At 43.3% G+C, this 20,138-nt stretch overlaps 1 protein-coding gene across 1 annotated transcript in view; it reads left to right on the top strand.

Moving 5' to 3' along the window:
• Positions 1-20,138, top strand: part of Sergef (secretion regulating guanine nucleotide exchange factor) — a 278,435-nt gene that overhangs the window by 69,054 nt on the left and 189,243 nt on the right. The window contains exon 8 of the mRNA XM_004634955.2: positions 8,472-8,638. Coding sequence (XP_004635012.1) covers positions 8,472-8,638 — 167 coding nt within the window. The remainder of the gene's footprint in view (positions 1-8,471; positions 8,639-20,138) is intronic.

Genomic DNA, 20,138 nt, shown 5'->3' with positions numbered 1-20,138 from the left:
GGTTTTGCAAGCTTGTGATTGAGATTTTAATTTCCTCTTTATTTCTTTGACTCTGCTTCATGCGATCTATTTCTTTCCCGTATTGCTCATTCAAGGAATCTGTCATTTTTCTAATCTTCTCTATTTTTTTTATCAATGTCTTCTTTAGGAGCATTTATAAATTCTTTTACTGCAGTGTTTTCTTTCAGGTTGGGTTTCCTCCCTATGTTTCTGTAGTTGCTTCTTTGCTTCAGATGCTATGAGTTCTGAGAATTCTTTTTTTATTTCAGAAAAGAATTCTGCTCTGAGTTCCTCTATAACTTTCTGCTGTTGCTTATTTACTATCGATGCTCTTAAATCATGCATTTGAGCTGAGCTAGTGTCCTCTGCACTTGTTCTGGGTAGGCATTGGGTTTCCTTCATATGTTTATGCATTTGATTCTTTACTGCAGATGTTATTAATTCAGGGATTTCTTTTTTTTTTTTTTCCAATGTGAGTTCCTCTATACCTTTCTGCAGTTGTTTCTTTATTTCAGAAGCAGTTGATTCATTGCTTTCAGCTGTGTGATTCCTAATTTGTTCTGTGTTAGTGTCCTGTGCACTTGTTATGGGTGGGCTTGGGTTCTGAGGTTGCATTTTCTTCCTTCTCGTCATTTTGTATAGGACTGTCTTCTGACCTTTGTTGTAGATCTTCATTGTAGTTAAAACCTTAGCCCGTACTGAAGTTCAGGTGCAGATCTACAAAGTATGGATTTATCCAGCTGTGCTGGCTTGGGTCTGGCTACTGTGCTCAGCTCTTTCCTGCTGCTGCCCTTGAGGGTGAACCTGTTGTGCCTCTCTGGCAAGATTTTCTGCTCCTGTACTAGCTGGGTGGTTCTATCCTCTACACTCTCTGCAGGGATTCCAGCTGCAGGGTTACACCCCAGGCCTATATGCCAGGCCTTAGCTGACTCTTCAGGTCAGCTCTCCCACACACTCACCGGATCTGGGCTAGGACTATGTCTGGGGGTTCCCCGAATGTGGCAGAAATTCCTACTTGGCCGCAGGTTGGGGGAGGTGCTGCGGAGTGGTGGGGGGCGTCCCAAGGGGGTGGAAGAGGGTCTCACCCACAGTGTGCCTGGGCTGGGACCAGTAATAGGTCTCGCCGGTGCAGGGTAGCCGGAAGCTCTCCCACACACTCACCGGACCTGGGCTAGGACTGGGTCTGGGGGTTCCCGGAATGCGGCAGAAATTCCTACTCGGTGGGCAGGGTCAGGGAGGTGCTGTGGAGTGGTGGGGGGCGTTCCAAGGATGTGGAAGAGGGTCTCACCCTTGTTGCGCCTGGGCTGGGACCCGTAATAGGTCCTGCTGGCGCAGGAGTGCCGGAAGCTCTCCCCCAATGCCTTTTTAAAAAATATTATTTTATTTTGAGCCAGGGTTTCCCTTAGTTGCTCATGTGGGCCTTGAGCTTGGCATTATTCTTCAGCTTCCTGTTTTTTTTTTTTTTTTTTTGGTACCTGGGATCAAACTTGGGACCTTATGTTTGCCAGGCAGGCACTTATGCCACTGAGCTATGTCTTTGGCCTCTGCCTCAGCTTCCTGAGTAGCTGGTATCATAGGTTTGTGCCTGGCTATTTTGGGACCTGATCTTTGCTGTACAGACCAAGGGTGACAGACACTCAGTCCCCTCCAGCTGTGCTCTCTGTGCTCCTCAAATTTGAAGAGGCAGTGATGATGTGTAAAGTAGGATTGAGGTCAAGGGGTGTGGATGCCCTCTGCAGGACAGTGGCTATGGCAGCAACTATGGTGCAGGCCACCGGCCCCATCGTGGTCTGCCACCAAGTGCTGCTGGCTCTGAGCCCAACACTTAACCTCTCCCTGTGCATTCATTTGCTCATCTCTGCTTTGAGAATTATAGTGCCTACTCGTCAGGTAGTTCTGTGGATTAAATGGGATAATCTGTAAAGAGCCTTGCATGAACTGAATGCCCTCACGTATCAGTTATTGGTGAGGCCATGCTGCTGACTAGCTCTGTGTTTCAGGCAAATCTTTTAACCTCTGTGATCTCTTTGTCTGTGGAATGGGATTCATACCACTCACCAAGACTCATGTAATGTAGCCCACAGCCTGAAACAGAGTGCTCCACAGCCAGCTCTCAGTGAAAACGCTTGCCCCAGGCTTTCCTTTTTTTATTTACTCTCTTTGCAGGCTGCTTCTCTTTTTAGTTGGGAAACCCATGTGTGTAAATTTTATACCTTTATTAACTTTAAAAATTCTGAACTTTTTATTAGGTGGTACCATTCAGGTATGATTTGGGAAACAAGATGTTTTACTAGAAATAGGAAATGCTGTGTAATTAAGCTTTGATTTTTATTTAAATTATCAGTGATATGAATGGTCTTTGAAATTAGAGATGTTTTATTTTAGGATACCGATCAGACTGAAGACTCCAAAGATGCCAGTAAAATTAAATTGTATACTACTCATTTTGACATTAAAGTTTATAGCTGGAAGATGTCTAAGAGGCCATCTGTTCTAGTCCTGTCATTTTATAGATGGAAAACCAGGATCCTAAGGAGAAGAGACCTGTTCAAGGCCATGTAGCCTAAAGGAGAAGCTGGGATTAGGGTACAGGTCTCCTGAGCCCTGGGATAAAACTGCCCCCCCTTCCTCTCTTCCTTTTCCTGCCTCCCTCCTTTCTTCTGTAGCTCCCCTTGCTTCCCCTCTCTTCTGCATTGTTACTTTTCTCCCACTTTTTTGTCTAGCTTTAATTAATCTGTATCATGCTATATCAGATGCCTCCAACGTGCCACTTACTATGCTTGAATCTTTTTCTTCTTCTTCTTTTTTTTTGAGACTGGGTCTTGCTGTGTAATGCAGGCTGGTCTTGAACTATGTCAGACTGGCCTTGAGTTTGTGGTGATCCTCCTGCCTCAGCCTCCTCAGTACTGGGATTATAGGTGCCCACCATTCCTAGCATGATGCAAATCCAAAATAGAATCTTCTTTGGTCTTTGTCTTTTTTGATTATCATTAGAGGGATTGACCCTAAGACCCTGGCAGGAGAGTTGGCTGAGACTGTGTAATAAATTAGTAAGAACTTTTTGGGACCATGGAATCCTTATTGGATGTCATAGTTACTCTGTATTGTTTAGTTTGGGAGAATAATACTAAGAATGGTTAATATTTGCCACTACGTACCATGTGCCTCATGCAAAACTATTCTTGCAGCAGCCCACACTGAGATGCTATAACATTCTCTAGATGAGATTTAGAGGCATTGAATAATTTGCTGAACATTTTGGAGCCAGTGAATGATGAAGTGCAGTAGGGATGAATGGCAAGTAGGTGGACTGATAAAAAGGCAGATTCATTTGTTCATTCAGGCAACAATTTGAGTATCTACTTTGTGCTGGGCATTTGAGGCCACAGGGATGAATAAGAGCAGACAGCCCTGCTGTCATGTACCTGGCTTCTGGAGGCCGAGACAGTTCTGCTAAAGAATATGTGCTTACAGACTGGGATAAGAGCTCCCAAAAGGTGGCCTGTGGTTCCTGGGATTATTGGGCAGAAGAATGTGCTCTGGCTGGGGAGTCAGCAGAACTGGAGTGAGTAGGCGTTGACTCGCTGAATGGGGTCAGGGGAGTAGACACAGCGGGGACAGAGAGGACAGAGGGCTGGGGCAGCATGGCATGGTGCCAGTGTGACTGCTTTCAGAACCTGTGCTCCCATCTTTTTCCTTCCCTCTTCTGTTCCTTACACAGAAAGAGGGCTCACTCTTGGGCTATTAGTACTGGGTTAAAATAGGCCTTGGTTATTGCCATCCTGTGCTTTTTGTATAAAGTTTCAACATGTCAGAATAAAGAGTGAGCTACAGAAGTCAGTCTCACCTTCTAAGGGTTTAGGATGAATAACTCCAAGAGTAACTAGAATTTATGAAAAGATGAGTTATAAATGTAACAAACTCATCCATAGCGAGCACCCTCCTTCTCATGGGTATTGAAGGCCTCGTAGCATCCTGGGAGATGAGGGTTTAGAGAGACTGATGAGGTCGCTTGTTTCCATGGGACCCATGGGTTTTCCTTTTCTAGCATCCACTTCTGTTTGCTGACTCCATTGTGTTCTTGTCCATGACTCTGCGTTTCCTGGTTTGATTCTGTACTCCTGTCACCTTCAGGACCCCTTTCCTGGGACAGGAGAGAAGTGTCTTTCCTGAGGAACTCAGCCAGTGCTAGAGTGAGTAGCTTCTGGGTGTGCTGTGGCTGCAGGCCCACCTTTACCTTCCAGCCCAGGTAGTTTTTCTGCTTCCTCTCTCCCTGATTTATATTTGGCTGTTTGATAGTATGTTTGCAAGAGTTCCTAGGAGGGTTATATAATTTGGTAATAAAGTAATATTTTGTGCTTTTCATTGGCAAGACCCTTGCTCCATCATCTCTACCCCTTCATTTACTTCTTTTAGTGGCACCACCACCTTCCTACTCATTCTGAAATCCCGAAATCTCAGACTGGTGTTCATGTCTTCCTGTTCTTTTTCTCACATCTAATGAGGTACCAAGCTCTGAAAACTTTCCCTTTTTTCTGATTCTCACCCTACTTTTGGCCCCAATTTCTCTCCTTTTCATTTATTGCTTCTGTGTTTTGGGTTTAGTGCCTATTCCCTGCTGGTAGAATGTAGATGGAAGAGTACTCACCTCTGAGGCCTTTGGAGGAATAAACAGGACACTACCGAGGGTGCATAAAACAGTGCCTAGCAAGGGGCAGGTCTGCAGAGATGTTGCCTTCCTTCAGTCTTGCGCCACAGCTGCCACCCCAGACACACTCCTCTTGCATGGCCCCGCTCTTGCTCAGTGTGCGGCCCCTTATATGTAGTCACAGCAGCCCCTAAGTGAGCGTGCAAGCCCAGCTGCCCGGTTGTGGTAAGAGAGCCTCATGGTTTTTTTAATGTTTTTGTTGCATTCTTTTACATTTTTTGTTTTTTGAGTATGCCTTATCCTGTATATTTTTGAGTAAGGGTAAATTTGTTTTTTGCTTATTTTTTATTTTTTATTTTTTCCTTTGGAACCGGGGATTGAACTGAGGCCCTTGTGCTTGCCATGGAAGCACTTATTCTACTGAGCCATCACCCCAGCCCAAGCTTTTTTTTTTTTTTTTTTCAGAACCGGGGATTGAACTCGGGCCCTTAGCGCTTGCCAGGGAAGCACTTACCCTACTGAGCCATCTCCCCGGGCCTAAGGGTAAATTTGTAAATAATGTAAATGTGTAAAATACAAGGGTACATTATCATAAATAAATGGAAGTACAAATGTTAATATGTGAAAGGAATGTGGTACTGAGAGAGAAGAGGAAGCACCAAGCTTGTGGATTGTGTTGTGGAAGGGGCGATCCAGACCCCCTGCCTACCTGCCTACCTTGGCAACCCTGCCCTCCCTGCCAGCCTCCCTCCCAGGACCCCCTTCACTTTCCTGTTCTGCTTTGTACCTTTTGATTACCTTGTTATTACTCATCTTTCTCCCTGTTCCTGTGGTATCCTCCTTCATTTTCCCATTTTCTTTTCTTATACAAAAGTTCACCTTAAATGCCACATGTTCTGTCAAATCTACCAGGACAATTCTAGCTTAAAATGCTGCCTCTAAACTCCCTAAATGTTCTTTGCTAGTACTACTCATTTGGGCCCCGTTGTTTTCTATATTGCATTGAGACTGGTTGTAATGTTATTTCTTGGTTCTATAGTTATTCTGTTAATTCTTACATGGACGTGTCTTTATATTTCATTTGCTGACTTTGTTTTGAGCTGTTTTGTCATTTCTCACATTTATCATTTATCCAGAGACACATACCTATACTTTTTAGATGACATTTATATAGCTATTTTTTATCTTAGTAATGTATAATTCTTTAAGGAAAAATTCATTTGTGAAATTTATGATCTGAATCTCCTTCGATTTGACAGCATGCTTTAGCTCGAGGCAGACATTTATCTACAGTGCATTAATGAACTTCTTTTTAATGTGTAGATTCATCATTTTCTTTTACTCAAGGTGACATAAAATCATAATCCATGTGTTGAATGCCTTTATTTCAGCAGTGATAGTCCTGAGTGCGATGTGGGCTCCTTAGGGAGGTCATTCTAGTGAGGAAAGCTGGGTGGCAGACAGAGCATATCCATTTAATCTGGTGCCTTGTCCTCAAATGTTGTAAACATGGCTGTCTCATCCACCAAGTTTTGTCTGTTTGTGGCAACAGCTGTGCAGTCGTAGACACCGCTGGACTTGGAGGCAGAAGACATACAGTAAATCTTGATTTCATCACCTGCTGGTTGTTTGAATTGGACTAAGTCATTTGACCTTTCAAGTCACGTAAGCTCATCTGCAAAATAAACTAAATTTCTGTTCAGAGTTATTATGAGGATTGATTGAAATAGATGAGGTGGTCCATAAATGCCTGTTTAAAGGAAAAGAGAAATAAGAATGTTCCATATTGCTGGTGAGGCTTCTGAAGCAGAGTATGTTTTGGGGAGAAACAGACAGGTGGGTTCAAAGAGGGCACCATGCTTAGTCTGGAGACTGAAGGCTGAATGTGGAGTTGGCCTGGTTTCTAGGCTTGTCTCTACCAGATCATCGTGGGCTTCCTAGAGAGCATAAAGATTAATTACTTAATCTTTGTAAAGTGCTTTGAAGGTGAAAAGTGCCACATAACTGGGATGGTTGAATTGCTGTTGGAGATGTAGTAATGGTGGCACTGTATTCTGGCAGTCTTGGACATCAGTATCAGAAAGTTTTAAGATGTTTTGCTTGATATGAAAGACAGGATTCATTGGACAGTTTGTGAGAAGAAATTCTTTCTGTGTTCTTGCGGATAACAGCTTTCTATTTCTGCCCAGCTGAGGAATGTTAGGGCTGTGTAAGAAGCCACAGCCTTATCGTCTGGCTTCTTGGACTTCTTTTTAGGGCCGTCTGATTATAAGCCCTAGCCAGCTTAGGTGGAAGGACAATTTGCCAGCTTTCAGTGCTTCGAGGGTTCTGGATACATGGACATTTTTCAGTCTGATCCTGCATAAGTGAAGGGAAAATGTTGTTTGTTGAATGGCAGTTTAGTAGCTGATGAGTACAGTAACAAAGGGCCTTATAGGAAGGTAAGTTTTACCCCTATCTGGGGAGAATTGGGGAGTTAAGAAAGGTTTCAGAGAGCAAGTGACACATGAGTTGGGCTCCAGAAGATGAGTCAGAGTTTACCAGGTGGGACAGGCCATCAGTAGTGAGAGGAGCAGCATCTGCTGCTGTGTGAAGCTGTGGCCTGAGTGGACCCATGCCTGGTTCCCCTGCCATACCAAGCTCCCTGGGGTGCTCAGGCTTTGCTCCCTCTTTGAGGCTCCGAGGTCAGGTGATTGGTGTTTACCTCAGTGTCTGCAAGCAGGTCAAGCTGGTGTTTTCCTCAGTGTCTGCAAGCAGGTCAAGCTTGAGAACTGCATCCGTGCCAACCCTGTCTCCCGGTGATATTCTGATGTTACCCCCACGAGTCTGTAGTTGTTTTAAGCTGACACTCTTAAGCCATGTGTTGAATGTGGGGCCAGATGAAGCTTTGATACCAAACATAGAACATGTAGTAGATTTGTCTAAATTTAATATGCATTACTTGGTGTTTTCTCTTTTAAGCAAAGTTTTTCATTGTTAAAATAAACATGTATAAAGACTTTATACAGCGCACATGGTTATGCATATTTATTGCAGAGAATCTGTTAATAATCTATGCCTCATCAGATTTAGCATTTCTGTTGAAATAACAAATGTGGCACTTGGTGCAACTGAGAGAGTTTGGTGAATTTTCTCTTATCTGGAGAAGAAAGTCGATGTCTCCTTTTCCAAACTTGGTTTTTCTCTGTGATCTTCACACTGGCCAGCTTCTCTTGTGATGGGGAGCCAACTGTTTGTCTGGCTCTGAATGATTTTGTCCTTTTTTTTCTTTCACTGCCTTTCTTCCGGTACACATTGATGCTTGCCCTGGGATGCTTAGGATTGCTCCTCTGTGAGAGGTCCTCTTATTTACATAGAGGAGAACACAAAAAAAGCAGCTATTAAGAATAAGGACCTAGAAGATTGAGGTGTGGAGAACTCCAGTGAGAGTAAAGGGGCCCTGGGTGGGGTGAGAAGTGGCAGAGCCTGAGAACAGGTATCAAGGCAAAGCACAAGGAAGGGTGTGTGTAGCCATATGAGAGATTAAGTGTATCTGCAGTAATATCCTTGGCTGTATATAGGGCAAGAGCATAGGCTTTAGAATCAGCCTGTTTCATTCCTGCCCTGGTACTTACCACTTGTTTGATTCTGGCAAATGGCTTAATCTCTCTGAACCTCAGTTCCTTAGCTGTAATAATATGAAGTCCCCTTCTTTACAAGAAGATAGGAAGGCTCTTGTACAGAGTAGTTAGTACTAAAGCAAATTTTCTCTAGTAACTCACTGCCTCTCCATGAAAGTACCACTGTGGAATGTAGCCTTAATTCAAATAATGTTTATTTTTAGAAACTGGCAAGGTGTTTACGTGGGGCCGAGCAGACTATGGTCAACTAGGGAGGAATCTGGACACTCAAGAAGACTGGAAACTGGAAAAGCAGGATTCTTTCTGCCCCTGCTCAGGACCAGAGAACTGCACACCTTCGTCTCTGCCTTGCCTGATGGGAGCTGCAGAGGTAGGAGGTGACTCCCCGCAGAAGCAGTGTGTCTTTTTCTCTTGTTTTCCAGTGATATGTTTAGTAAGGGTTGCTGTATGCCAGGCTTCATGATTGGTTCCATGTAGGAATCCGAAAGAGTCTTTGTCCCTAAGGCGCTCATGACTTAATATGGTAGAAAAATCATTTCTCCAGTTACCTGAGTGATGATACCATAAAGCAGATTGTGTAACTCCTTTAGAGTACTGTACTCTGTACAATGAGAGCAATGAGAAATGCATTTGGGGTACATTGGCTAGACTGGGCTTTGAGAATGACATGGCTCTGAGCTGTGCTTTAGAGGATGAGTCAGACTTGAGCAAGCAGTTGTAGCAGCTAAGGTGGCTTTTAGGTAGTTGAACAGCTTGAAAGTCAGAGGGGTAGGAATATGAAGATGTTTTGAGGACCGCTGATGGCTAAATTTGCCTGGAGCATGGGGCAGTTTTGAGGAAATATTAGAAAGATGGGTTGGGATGGGATCTGGGGAGCCTTTAGTCCTGAGAGAAATGTCTTAAACTTCTGTTTATGTTTCCCAGTGTAGAAAACATTGTAGTTCTGTTGCTTACTCAAACTTCTCTGGATATGGTTCTCTGAATTGGTTTGAATTTCTGCATTTAAGGCAGGAGTCTTAATTTCTCCATGAATGTTGCTCTTACTAAATTTTACTTTGCTGCTCTTTTTTAAAAAAAAGGTTAGGTTTTTGAGAAGAATGGCCACAGAGGAAATGTGCCTCTGCACCTTAATGAAGGAATTCAGTCTTCATTCAGAGTCTATCAAAAAAATAATCTAGTAAAGCTTCTGTAATTAGCATCACACTAATTACAACCCTGTCCATACCTGGAGGGCTTTCCTTCCTCAGGGGCCTAAGAGGGCCTCCTCCTTCTGGGTATGTAGGTTGGTTTTCAATTTCTGCTTCGCATCCTAGCTCTGATTCTCTGGGCCCTTTCTTAGTTCTAGATTGGGTCTTTCTCTTCCCCCGCCCCCGTCTCCTTTTGATTGGACAGATACTAAATAATTCCACAGAGACCATTTTATATCATGATAATTAATAAATCCACCATAATCTTACCACCTTAACATAACTAAATTCTTTTTTGCATATGTACATGTACATACTTCTATAAGACTGTAGTGTTAATACTTACAGGACATTTTGTATGTTGTCTTCATTTATTTTATCACAGGTGTTTTGCTGTGTTTCCTCTTGGTCTTTAAAATGGTCACTTAGGGTGGCTATGTAATAATATTACATGATTAGAAGGTTCTGGGATTTTGCAAACCGGATGTTGGGCATTTAGATCATTTTTTTTCTTTTTGAAATTTGTTAATCACTGTGTGAATTCTACAGTCAATCTCTTTCCTGTTGAACTGTTTTCTTAAGATCTTGGGGATGATGATGTAGGAGCAAAGGCTATAATTTGATATATTTCTCTGGATTCATATTTATCCACCTATGCATGTGTCAGTATGAGGTGTATGTGAATAGGATTTTGCTACTGAACAGGAAATGTGTGCAGCAGTGGCTTTTTGCTTTCTAAGTGCAAGGTGGGATGCTATGTGCATGTTTCCTGTGGGACATTTATTTGTCTTCCACCCAGAGTTTAAAACCTGCATTGTACACTTAAGCAGAAGAATGTATGCTTCGTGGCTACACCGGGGGCTCCCTGAGATTCTGAAACAGCTAGAGTTGGGTGTCTGGTGTGTTAGTGGAGCCATCAGGAGACCTGTTGAAAGGAAACCCCTGAGGGGATAAGATCTAGATTGGGAGTTAGCAGACTTGTGTTCTAGCATTGATCTTTTCTGAGTGAGTTTAGATAAGTCCCCTTCCCTGCTTAGTTCTTGTTTTCCCCATATGTAGAATCAGATGACTCAATATTTTTTGTAGATCTTATGTCTCTTCCATCTCTTATTCTACTTAATGGAAGTGATCACTATTTAAATTTGTAATGACTTTGGCTTCTGCAGTTTGTCAGTTTGTTTTCTTTTAATAACGATGATATTAATTATAATAATAATAATTAGTAGTTTTGAGAATTTAACCTGAACCCTTCATGCTAAACTACTTCCCCAGCCAACCCCTCCTTTACTTTTAGTTTTTGAGACAAGGTCTTACTAAGTTGCTATGATGCTCAGACTGGGCTTAAGTTTGAGATCCTTCTACCTCAATATCTGGAGTTTAATATTGAAAGAGCAATATCTCAAAGTCAAGAAGGAGGAAAATGACTCTTGACTCTTGTCAGAGTACTGAAATTACAGGTAAATTCTACCATGCCTAGCAGTTTCTCAGTTCTTAGGGTCACTAATTCTAGCTTCTAGTTCAGCTTTGGCAGACCTGGGAATGTTAGCTTATTTAGATTTGCCGGGTTTTAATACTACTTCAGCTTTGCTCTGATTCTGCCCTGGGTCTGTTCTCTGCCCTTGTTCCTATTCGCAATTCAGCTGAATGTAGAGCTTACTGTGATATTTGCCTGGATCTCAAAAGGGTTCCCTTGTTCTCTGTTCAGTCCTTCTGGTTTGTAGGACCAGATTCCTGCCTGGTCTTGTTTAGCTGTGCCTCTTGTTCCTATGGTTGTGCCCTTATTGCATGGTGTGAACCATGGTGACATTGCCTTGCCCACATTATCTCCACTAGTTTTTTGTGTGTCTACCTTTTCTGCTGTCCTCAGTCTCAGACATTTTCCTCCTTCTTGACTTTGAGATCTTGCTCTTTCAATATTAAACTCCATAAACATTGGTTAATATCTACTGTGGGCCAGTATTAGTCACATAATAGTAGAAAGTGGGAAGGTGGATATAGTGATTAAAAATACAGTCTTTAATCTCAAAAAATTTCCAGCTATATAAGCAAACAAGATATTATACAGAGTAAAAAGTGTTGCAAATCTGATAAGCAGTAGGTACAAAAGGCACAGGGAGCAGTGAAGAGGGAAGGACTAATTCCAAAGATGCAAAAAAGAGGTGGTACTTCAACTGCATTGTTAAAAGTGAGTAGGAATGTAGCAAGGTGGAAAGGCAGGGGTCGGGGAGATGGCTCAGTAGAATAAGCACTTGCCTGGCAAGTTCAATGGCCTGAGTTCAATCCCCAGTTCCACCAAACCAACCAACCAACCAACCAACCAACCAACCAACCAAACAAACAAACAAACAAACAAAAAAGGGCATTCCATGTCAAAGGAGAACATGATTTGAAGCCATGCCTCTAGGTCTGCTCTTGGCTCCTGATGCAATCTGGATGTGCACACATTTCAGTGCTTGAGTCTCCTTTTGCTGTGTGGCTGCCTGCCTGACTCACTCACCTGTCCCATCACTTAGTGTGGGAACAGAGGAGGGCAACTTTCACCTAGGTTGTCTCATCTGATACCCCATGATGCTGTGAAATAGGTCAGAAGAGGAAGGATCATCTCTATTTTATAATGGAGGAAACATGTCCACAGAGGCTGGCTGGAAATTCAGAGACGCTCCAAGACAAACAGCCTAATTGCCAGTGTTTCTAAGGGCCTTCTCCGGGCTCAGTCTGCAGCCACAGTTCTGAGTCATGTTCCTGGTTTAAATCCTGGCCACATTGGGTTGAGGAACACCAAACCCAGTGTGTACGTGCACGTGTACATGTGCGTCAGTGTATGTGCATGCACACTTGCTGTTGTTGGAGCTGGAAATGTAGAAAACAGATAAGCGTTGAACCAGAGATTGGGTAGTTGTCAAGCCCAAATGCCATCAGCCCTCATTTTGTTGCAGGACTAAAACTGTTAGAGGATCAACCTGTGCACAGGGTCTAAGTGAAATCTGTCAGAATGAGTGGGAAAGAAGCTATTTTTAGTTTGCAGAGTCACTCACTCGGCTGTGTTAGCCGAGGTTTGAGCCAGTCCCCTACGCTTTCCACAGTGTTATTTCTGAAGGAGAAATACCGCTGGAATGCTGTGTAAAACCCATTAATGAACCTGGAAGTTTCCAGGGTGTCTTTGTCCTGCAGCTCCCTCGGAAGGCTGCCTTTCCTCAATGACCTTCCTTCTTTCCTATATTTAATGCATTTCTAATTTTAAGTTTGTGTCAAGATTGTGGGACTTCAGTGCCCTAAATAACACAGAAATCTACCACCAGCAGTCAGCTGAGTCCGGAGGGCTCTGACAGAATTGAACACAACCTGGAAAAGCATTCCCAAGTGGCTGTCTGCTTAGTATCCCAGAGCATCACTGCCATTCCTAGAGGAGCCTGAGGTCTCCGATTGTGGGGTCTTAGGAGTCCAGATATGTCCTGCAGCAGGGCCTGGTGTTTTATGTTTAATTTTTTAATTTTTTGAGATAAGGTCTCACTATGTAGTTCAGTCTGGCCTTGAACTCACTATACTCAGACTGGCCTCAAACTCATGGCAGTCCTCCTGCCTCACTTCCCAAATGCAAGTATTACAGGCCAGTGCCACCATGCCCAGCAAGGCTAGTATTTTAGAGCTCTCTATGGAAAGCTGCTGTAAGCAGCAGTGCTTAAAATGGATACCAGTGTCCATGCAAAAAAAATATTCCTTTGAAGAGTAGAAACTCTAGCACATCTGTGCTGCAGCTGCTGACAGAACAGGGAAATAAATAACATAAACCCCAAAACAGTAGACTGGATCTGTCTATAGGAATGCTCAGAAGAGAGAGCTACCAGAAAAGGCTGTCCTGTTGCAAGCAGGTGGTAAAAGATGTGATACAGCAAGGCATTAACTGCTACCTAGTCTTTTCTTACTTCTTTATGTTTATCATTCTGCTCTTATTCCTAAGATGTAAAGTCCAGGAGCACTAGGGGCTGATCTGTCATACTCAAAGCTGTATTCTCAGTGTCTGCAGCAGCCCCTGGCTCCTTGTAGGTGCTTAGCAAGTTTGCTGATTCTAAAAAATGAATGAAAGAAGTGGTTTGAGGGAAAGTGGTTTTCCTCTTTTCCTTCTACTTCTCTTCAATCTGTGCTTCTCAGCTGCAGGCCAGTTCAGAAAGAGGTATTTGCACATTTGTAGGTATTTGGGCCTCAGATGCCCTGAAGAACCAGCACAGGTAAGCACTGACCCTATACTGTGTCCTGGAGTTTCTTACAAAGGCCAGTGGTGGTAAGGTTCACGGTCCTTTGGTGCTTCCCAGTTCACCACAGACTTTTGTGCATATTTACCTTCGGTTTAATCCACGAGTTGCTTGGGTATGCCTGTCTCTTAAGTGCCACCATAGCAGGGTGGTGGAAGTGGAGGAGAATGGAACAGTTCTTCTCTGAGGAGTTTGTGAGTTAGTAGCAAGAATAAGTTCATTGCAGGACGAGCAGAGTGTGACAAAGACAGTGGAGAATCAGGACAAAAATATGTTGATCTCATCCCATGTCCTTGGGGACCTTTTTGGTGTTGCATTTTCAGTCCTTGTGGCTTTTTGGATTCTGTAGGATTAGAATAGGGAGTGATGACTGGAAAGCCTTCCTGAACTGGAAATCTTGATGTCAAATTAGTCCTCAAGAGACTTAATGTAAAGTAACTAGCAAGGACTTGCTTTTAAGAAGAAAGCAGAGGAAGAGCTGCAGCTATGCAGAGACCGAGTATTGATAAGGGAGGGGAAAGGTGTCCCAGAAGCTGAAGAAACTTCAACAGTAAAGTAAGGGAGGTTGGGGACAGAGACTTCTGAGAGCAAATTTATGGGAAAGGTAGAAGCCAAGGTAGAAGCATGGCAACTGCAGGCTAGGTGTGGCGGCACACATCTGTAATTCCAGCACTCTGGAGGTGGAGGCCCGGAGGATCACCACACATTCAAAGATAGCTTGGGCTACCTAATGAGTTCAAGGCCAGCCTGAACTACCTAATGAGACCTTGTCTCAAACAAACAAACAAACAAACAAACAAACAAGCAAATAAAGCATGTCTGAGAGAGAGGAAATGCATATGAACAGAGCTGCACAGGTGTGTGTGAGGGTTGGAACCAGGTCCTGTGGAGAGAAGAGGTAGTGCTGAGATCACTGAAGATGGTTAGTTCCCATAAGAAGGAGGGTTGTTCTGTCTGTCTGTCTGTCTGTCTGTCTGTCTGTCTGTCTTTCTCTCTGTCTCTCTGTCTCTCTCTCTCTGTCTCTCTCTGTCTCTCTCTCTCTCTCTCTCTCTCTCTCTCTCTCTTTCTTTCTTTCTTTCTTTCTTTTGTATTTTTAGGCAAGGGTCTACAGGGTATTCAGGGTCTCACTACTAGATTGGACTCATAGTGATCTGCCTCCTTATAGCCTCCCAAGAGCTGGGATTACAGGTACGCGCCACCACACGCTGTCTCTGTGGCTGGCTCAGTGTCCCCGGGGGCAGGACCGATGTGGCATGTGGTGCTGGGGAACGAACCCCCACTTTCTCTTCTTTTAATTTAGGATATATGAAGGTGGCAATTTTGAGGTACGGAAGATATTTTCATTGAAATGTATGTATTCTTTGTCATTGTGTTGACATTAGTTTTACTTATTGAACAAATCTTTATCCTGTTGTGGGCCATGTACAGTGCAAAGCACCAAGAATTCTTAAGTAAAAGATAAGTTTGCTGCCCAATTCTACAATACAGTATTTACTAGTAATATGGTAGTTATTATATCCATCTCTAAATCAGACTTAGAGTTCTTTGAAGAGTGGACATGGTCTTTCCTGTCTTTGTGTAATTAGAGCCAGGCTGAGTACAAACTAATGTTAGAAGTATGCTCAACAATATGCAAGCTTATGTTGGGTGGTTAAATCTTCCTAGTTAGATTGAAGTACATACTATTTGCTGGTGAAGAGGTTAGTACTGGGAGGATACTAGGAAGGGCCTAGTTCGCTTTAGTCTGTTGTGGGGCCATCCAGAGTAGAGTTTAGTTTAGAAATGAGAGAAGACAGTGGCGGATGTTGCTATTCTCATTCTGGGGGCAAGGTAACATGTTCAGAAAGAAAGCAAATGCAAACTGAAAGTCACAGGGTAATGACAGAACTGAATGGCTGTACCTGACTCCCAGGCTCTTCAGTCCTATTGCCAGCCCCACAGTCCGACAGCTTTCTCTTTAGAGACTTCTGCTCAGGTTGTGATCCTGGACTCTGGGCTCTGGCCAGCACTGGTGATAGTTGAACACATTAGTCAACTTTCCTGTTGTTGGACAGGATACCTGATACCTACAATTTAAAGGAAGAAAGAATTAATTTGGTTAACATTTTTAAGGGGATTTAATCTGGGATTAGCTGGCTCCAGAAACATCTTGGTAGAGGAGAGTGTTAAAGCAGAGCTGCTCATGTCATGGTGGCTGCAAAGTGGAGCAGGGGAGCAGTGCCAAGGCCACACCCTGTGACCTACCCAGACACGCACAGAGGTGTACTTCACCAGGCCTTGGTGTGAAGGGAGCTTCAGCAGTCCCCAGCACGGATCCCAAAACTAATCAGCTCGACACTTTACCAACTACAATATTGGGTCCAACAGAGATCTAGTGACCCTGTCCAGGTTCTGGGACAGTGTCTTGTGAGTAAAAGTGGCTAGCAAAGGATAGCTTTAGCAAAGATTGGGACAAAGTTAATTCATAGTAAACCATTGGGCTGGTTAGAATTGGAGGTTGATGGCCAGAGAGAATCTTGAATGTGGAGCAAGACCTAGGTTGGGGTTTCTGCTCTATCCCTTTTTTCTCACATATAAACTAGGTGTAATAATAATGTACTTCCTTGCCCACAAGATTATGGAAAGACACAAATGAGACGTATCAGGGTGCTTGTAAACTGTAAAGTGCCATACAAAAACAGTATTTTGGGTTTCAATCTGTTCTATACTTCTGTTATAGGTTTTAAGTATAGATCAGACCTGTTGCCTTATTTTAACCATTTGAGATGGTAGAGCAACACAGCGCCATTATAGATGTGGTGGCAAATTTGTGAATCAAACCCAGCACTGGTGCCCAGATGCTTGCTAACCCACAATCAGACTCCACACAGCTGCAGGTTGTGAGTTCTGGTGCAGGCAGCTGTCAGCCTTCATAGCAAGGGTGCTTCTGGCTGTTTTCTCTCAGCCACAAGAAACCCAACAGCACTGATTTAAAGCCCCAGTGACCTCTTGCATCACCAGTACACTCTGAAGAAGTATGACTGCCCCAAGCCTTGTCCAAGGTCATCCTGGAGCCGACCAGCTGTCTTTTGTGGCATTTGACCTTGAAAACAGCTGTCCCATGGTGAAAGTAAATCAAGTAGAGGTTTCAAGTGAGAACAGAAGACAGTGAGTGTTTAAGGAGGCGGTAGTGGGTAGATAGGGAAGGCTGAGAGGATTGGGCCTGATTGGCTGGCCAGGGGATACAGCTACCTTGGTCTCTACCACTTGAGCTTGGACTTCCATTATCTGGTGCCTACTTATAGCAATAGCCCCATAGTTGGTAACCCCTTGTCTCTGGCTTGACCTCACCCCAGATGCCCCCATACAGTTGCTGAAGTGATGACTGAAAATATGTTTGATCATGCTTTGCTCTTACTGTTTAGAAAAGATCCTTAGAAAACATAGAACACAGAATTGGAGGTGTAGCTTAGTGATAAGAGTACTTGCCTATGTATGAGAGACTAGAGTATATGGTCCTGGGCTTTGATTCTTAGTGTTACAAACAAAAACAAACCGTCAAACAAAAACCAAACAAGTAAAATGTGTATTTCCTCAGTAAACATTTATCCTGATTGTATGGAAGAAACCTTTAGGAAATGAAGGAAAATATTGCCCAGCCTGTGTTCATGAGGGGTGTGAGAAACACACAGGACATTTCCCTGCCAGCATGCAATGCGTGGAGTTGAGTATGAGCTGAAGGTTGCTGCTGACCTTTTGTACCTATCTTCACATCCTGATTGTTGTCCATTACACAGTAGGTGCTCAGCAGATGATTGCTATAAGGACGAGGGTTTGTCCTTGTTTTCTAATGGCATCTGACTCTGGATAAAGTTCCAGATCTCTGATTTATCATAAAAAGCTCATGTTGATCCAGGCCTTGTCAGGATATCCAGCCTCATCTTCTACTAGTCTCCTTGTGTAGTTAGTTCACCCATGCCAACCAAAAAAGGAATCTTATAGTTAGATCCTTCTGGGTCTTTGCAGATGCTGTGCTTTCTCCCTTTGCCCATTGCTGCTTGTACAACTATTATTTATTTCCCAGTACAACAAAGATTGTGTTTTCTGTGCATCTCCACATTCATACCGCCCAGCTTGACAACCATGTTTTTCTCTGTTGAATTTTTCTTTGCTTGGTGGTATTACCCTCCTTCCTTGGCTCCACTGAGCTGTTGTTCCTGCAGCCTTTCTCCTCTTCCCTCTCTACCTTTTTTGTCCTTGATCTCTCTTGAGAGTTCAGATCTGGAACTGTTGGCTTGCTTTCAGCGTGGCTCTGGATTGTAAAAAAACCTTGGCCTGCCTTTTGCCTTTACCAAAAACCTTCTCCTTCCCACCTTGGCCCCCATCCAGAAAACTGGATCTCTCTGTCAGTTTTATTTGCATAAAGACCCTGCCTTGAGCAGAATCTAGATTTTGCCACTGCCACTGCCCATGGATTGGACTCAGTCCTGGACCCTTGATCACTGTTTGGGGCCTTGTTCTGAGTGGCTGATTTCCCTGGTATAATGTCCTCTGTTTGTTCCAAGTGTGGTTGCTGCTTACAGCTTCCTTATAACTTGGAGGTCTTTGGGTCAATTGGACCTCTTTGTTGTTGGCACTGACCTGAATCAAGCCTCTCATTGCAAGGCTTTGGGGTTACTTTTTCTTAGATGCTGTCTTAGAAGCCACTTTTCTTCTTCAAATGTTATTACCATCTGGTTTCAGCCTCTCCTTTGCCTACAGTTTCCTGAGTCACTACCTTGGTGGGGGCTGTTGAAGTAGAGAAGGAGAAAGCATTGTCCTTGTCATTTGCAAGAAAGTGAAGTCCAGTATTCCTTTGGGATACAGGCTTCTGAACCCCAAGACCCCAGGCCAGTTGTTAGAGGGGCTATTGCATTGTAACTGGAAGTTTCCTTTTTAGTCTTTTACAACTACATAATTTCCTTCTGTGGTGCAGAGGCTCTGTGCAAACACTTGGTGGCCACCTCCTGCACCTGCAGACTACATTTAGAAGAGGCCCCTTTCTACTGAATGTTATTGAAGCTAGAGGGATAGTGGTTATGGGTAGCAGAAATGGAAGCAATCTGAGATACCTTTGCAAAAAAAGAGCAGATACCACTACAAAGTCAATCTTCAAGAGCCTTTGGCTTTACAGAGGGGCCAGAGTCTTAGGAGAAAGCAAACCAAAAGGCAGAATAGGGGTCCCTTCATAGGTTCAGATAGGCTGCTTGGAGCAGTCATTGGCATTGTCTTTGCACCACTTTAGGAGACCCAGCTGACCAGGCAGCTTTGCTTATGCTTACTGAGCGGAATGCATGTGTCACTGTAGCCAATGTTGCCTAAATCTGATGAGGAAACTTCATTGAATAGAATAAGCTAGTCATCTTTGAGCATCTTCTCTGTGGTTTTATTTCCTTGAGGCTCTTGTTGAGTAGGATTTCTTACTGATAGTATGGAGTGTGCACAGCCTTTGGGCATAGAGTCTGCAGGAGGGAGCAACAAGTAGAGAAAAGGGTTGGAATAAGCAAGGGACTACAGTGTGGCTTGACTTTAGATAAGCTGCTTTACTTTGCTAAGTCAGAGTTTGTGTGGTAGTACTTATTAGTTTTACCTCTCCAGGTTTTCATCAAATGATATCATGAATAGGAGAGCATTTTATAGACTAAGAAGCAATAAGCATATGTACATTTTGTTATGAGATTTCTTATGTGGATTTTCAGGAAACCTTAATTTGATACAGTCTTCTAAAAATCATTAGTTGTCATAGACATGAAATATGATATATATTGTTTTCATGATTCTCTTTTCTGGAGACAGGGTCTCACTATGCCATTCCAGCTGACCTTGAACTCACAGATACTCCTGCCTCAACCTCCCAAGTGCTGGGATTACAGATGTGTGCCGCCACACCCAGCTTTTCATGATTCCTATGTTCTTGTTTATTTACTAGTACTTGTTGATACTTAGGATGCATTGATTATATAAGGAACTTGGACTTGGACTGTGACATGAGAGAGGACAACATCCTAAAGCTTTCTAGGGAGGGCTGTGATTATTAGAACTAATCCCAAACAGATACAGAGGACATTGAAGTTGCCTAGGTTGTGAAGTGGTGTTCACGTACTCTAGACGTCCTGCTGGTACCGGAAGAGGCAGACCCTGTGACCAGTCATTTTTTATTCTTTGGTGCAGATGAGGAAGGTTAGCAGAACCACCCATATATCCCTCTTTCCCAAGAAACTACCACCTTAGGCTTGGGATAGTAAAGAGTGCCTTGTTAGCTATTTTACTTGTGTTTCTCTTGGGTTTCAATTTGTTTTCACTCACAGTGGCACCTGGAGTGAGTTTTGGATTTTCTTATCCCATCCTTCTACCTGTAAATCTAAGTTTTTTCTTTTTTCTTTTTTCTTTTCTTTTTCTTTCTTTCTTTTCTTTT

Source organism: Octodon degus, unplaced genomic scaffold, assembly GCF_000260255.1.
Source record: "Octodon degus isolate 3935 unplaced genomic scaffold, OctDeg1.0 scaffold00067, whole genome shotgun sequence".
In the NCBI taxonomy this organism is placed as follows: domain Eukaryota; kingdom Metazoa; phylum Chordata; class Mammalia; order Rodentia; family Octodontidae; genus Octodon; species Octodon degus.
The sequence above is the reverse complement of the archived record's forward strand: the minus strand, read 5'-3'. Positions and strand labels throughout refer to the sequence as shown.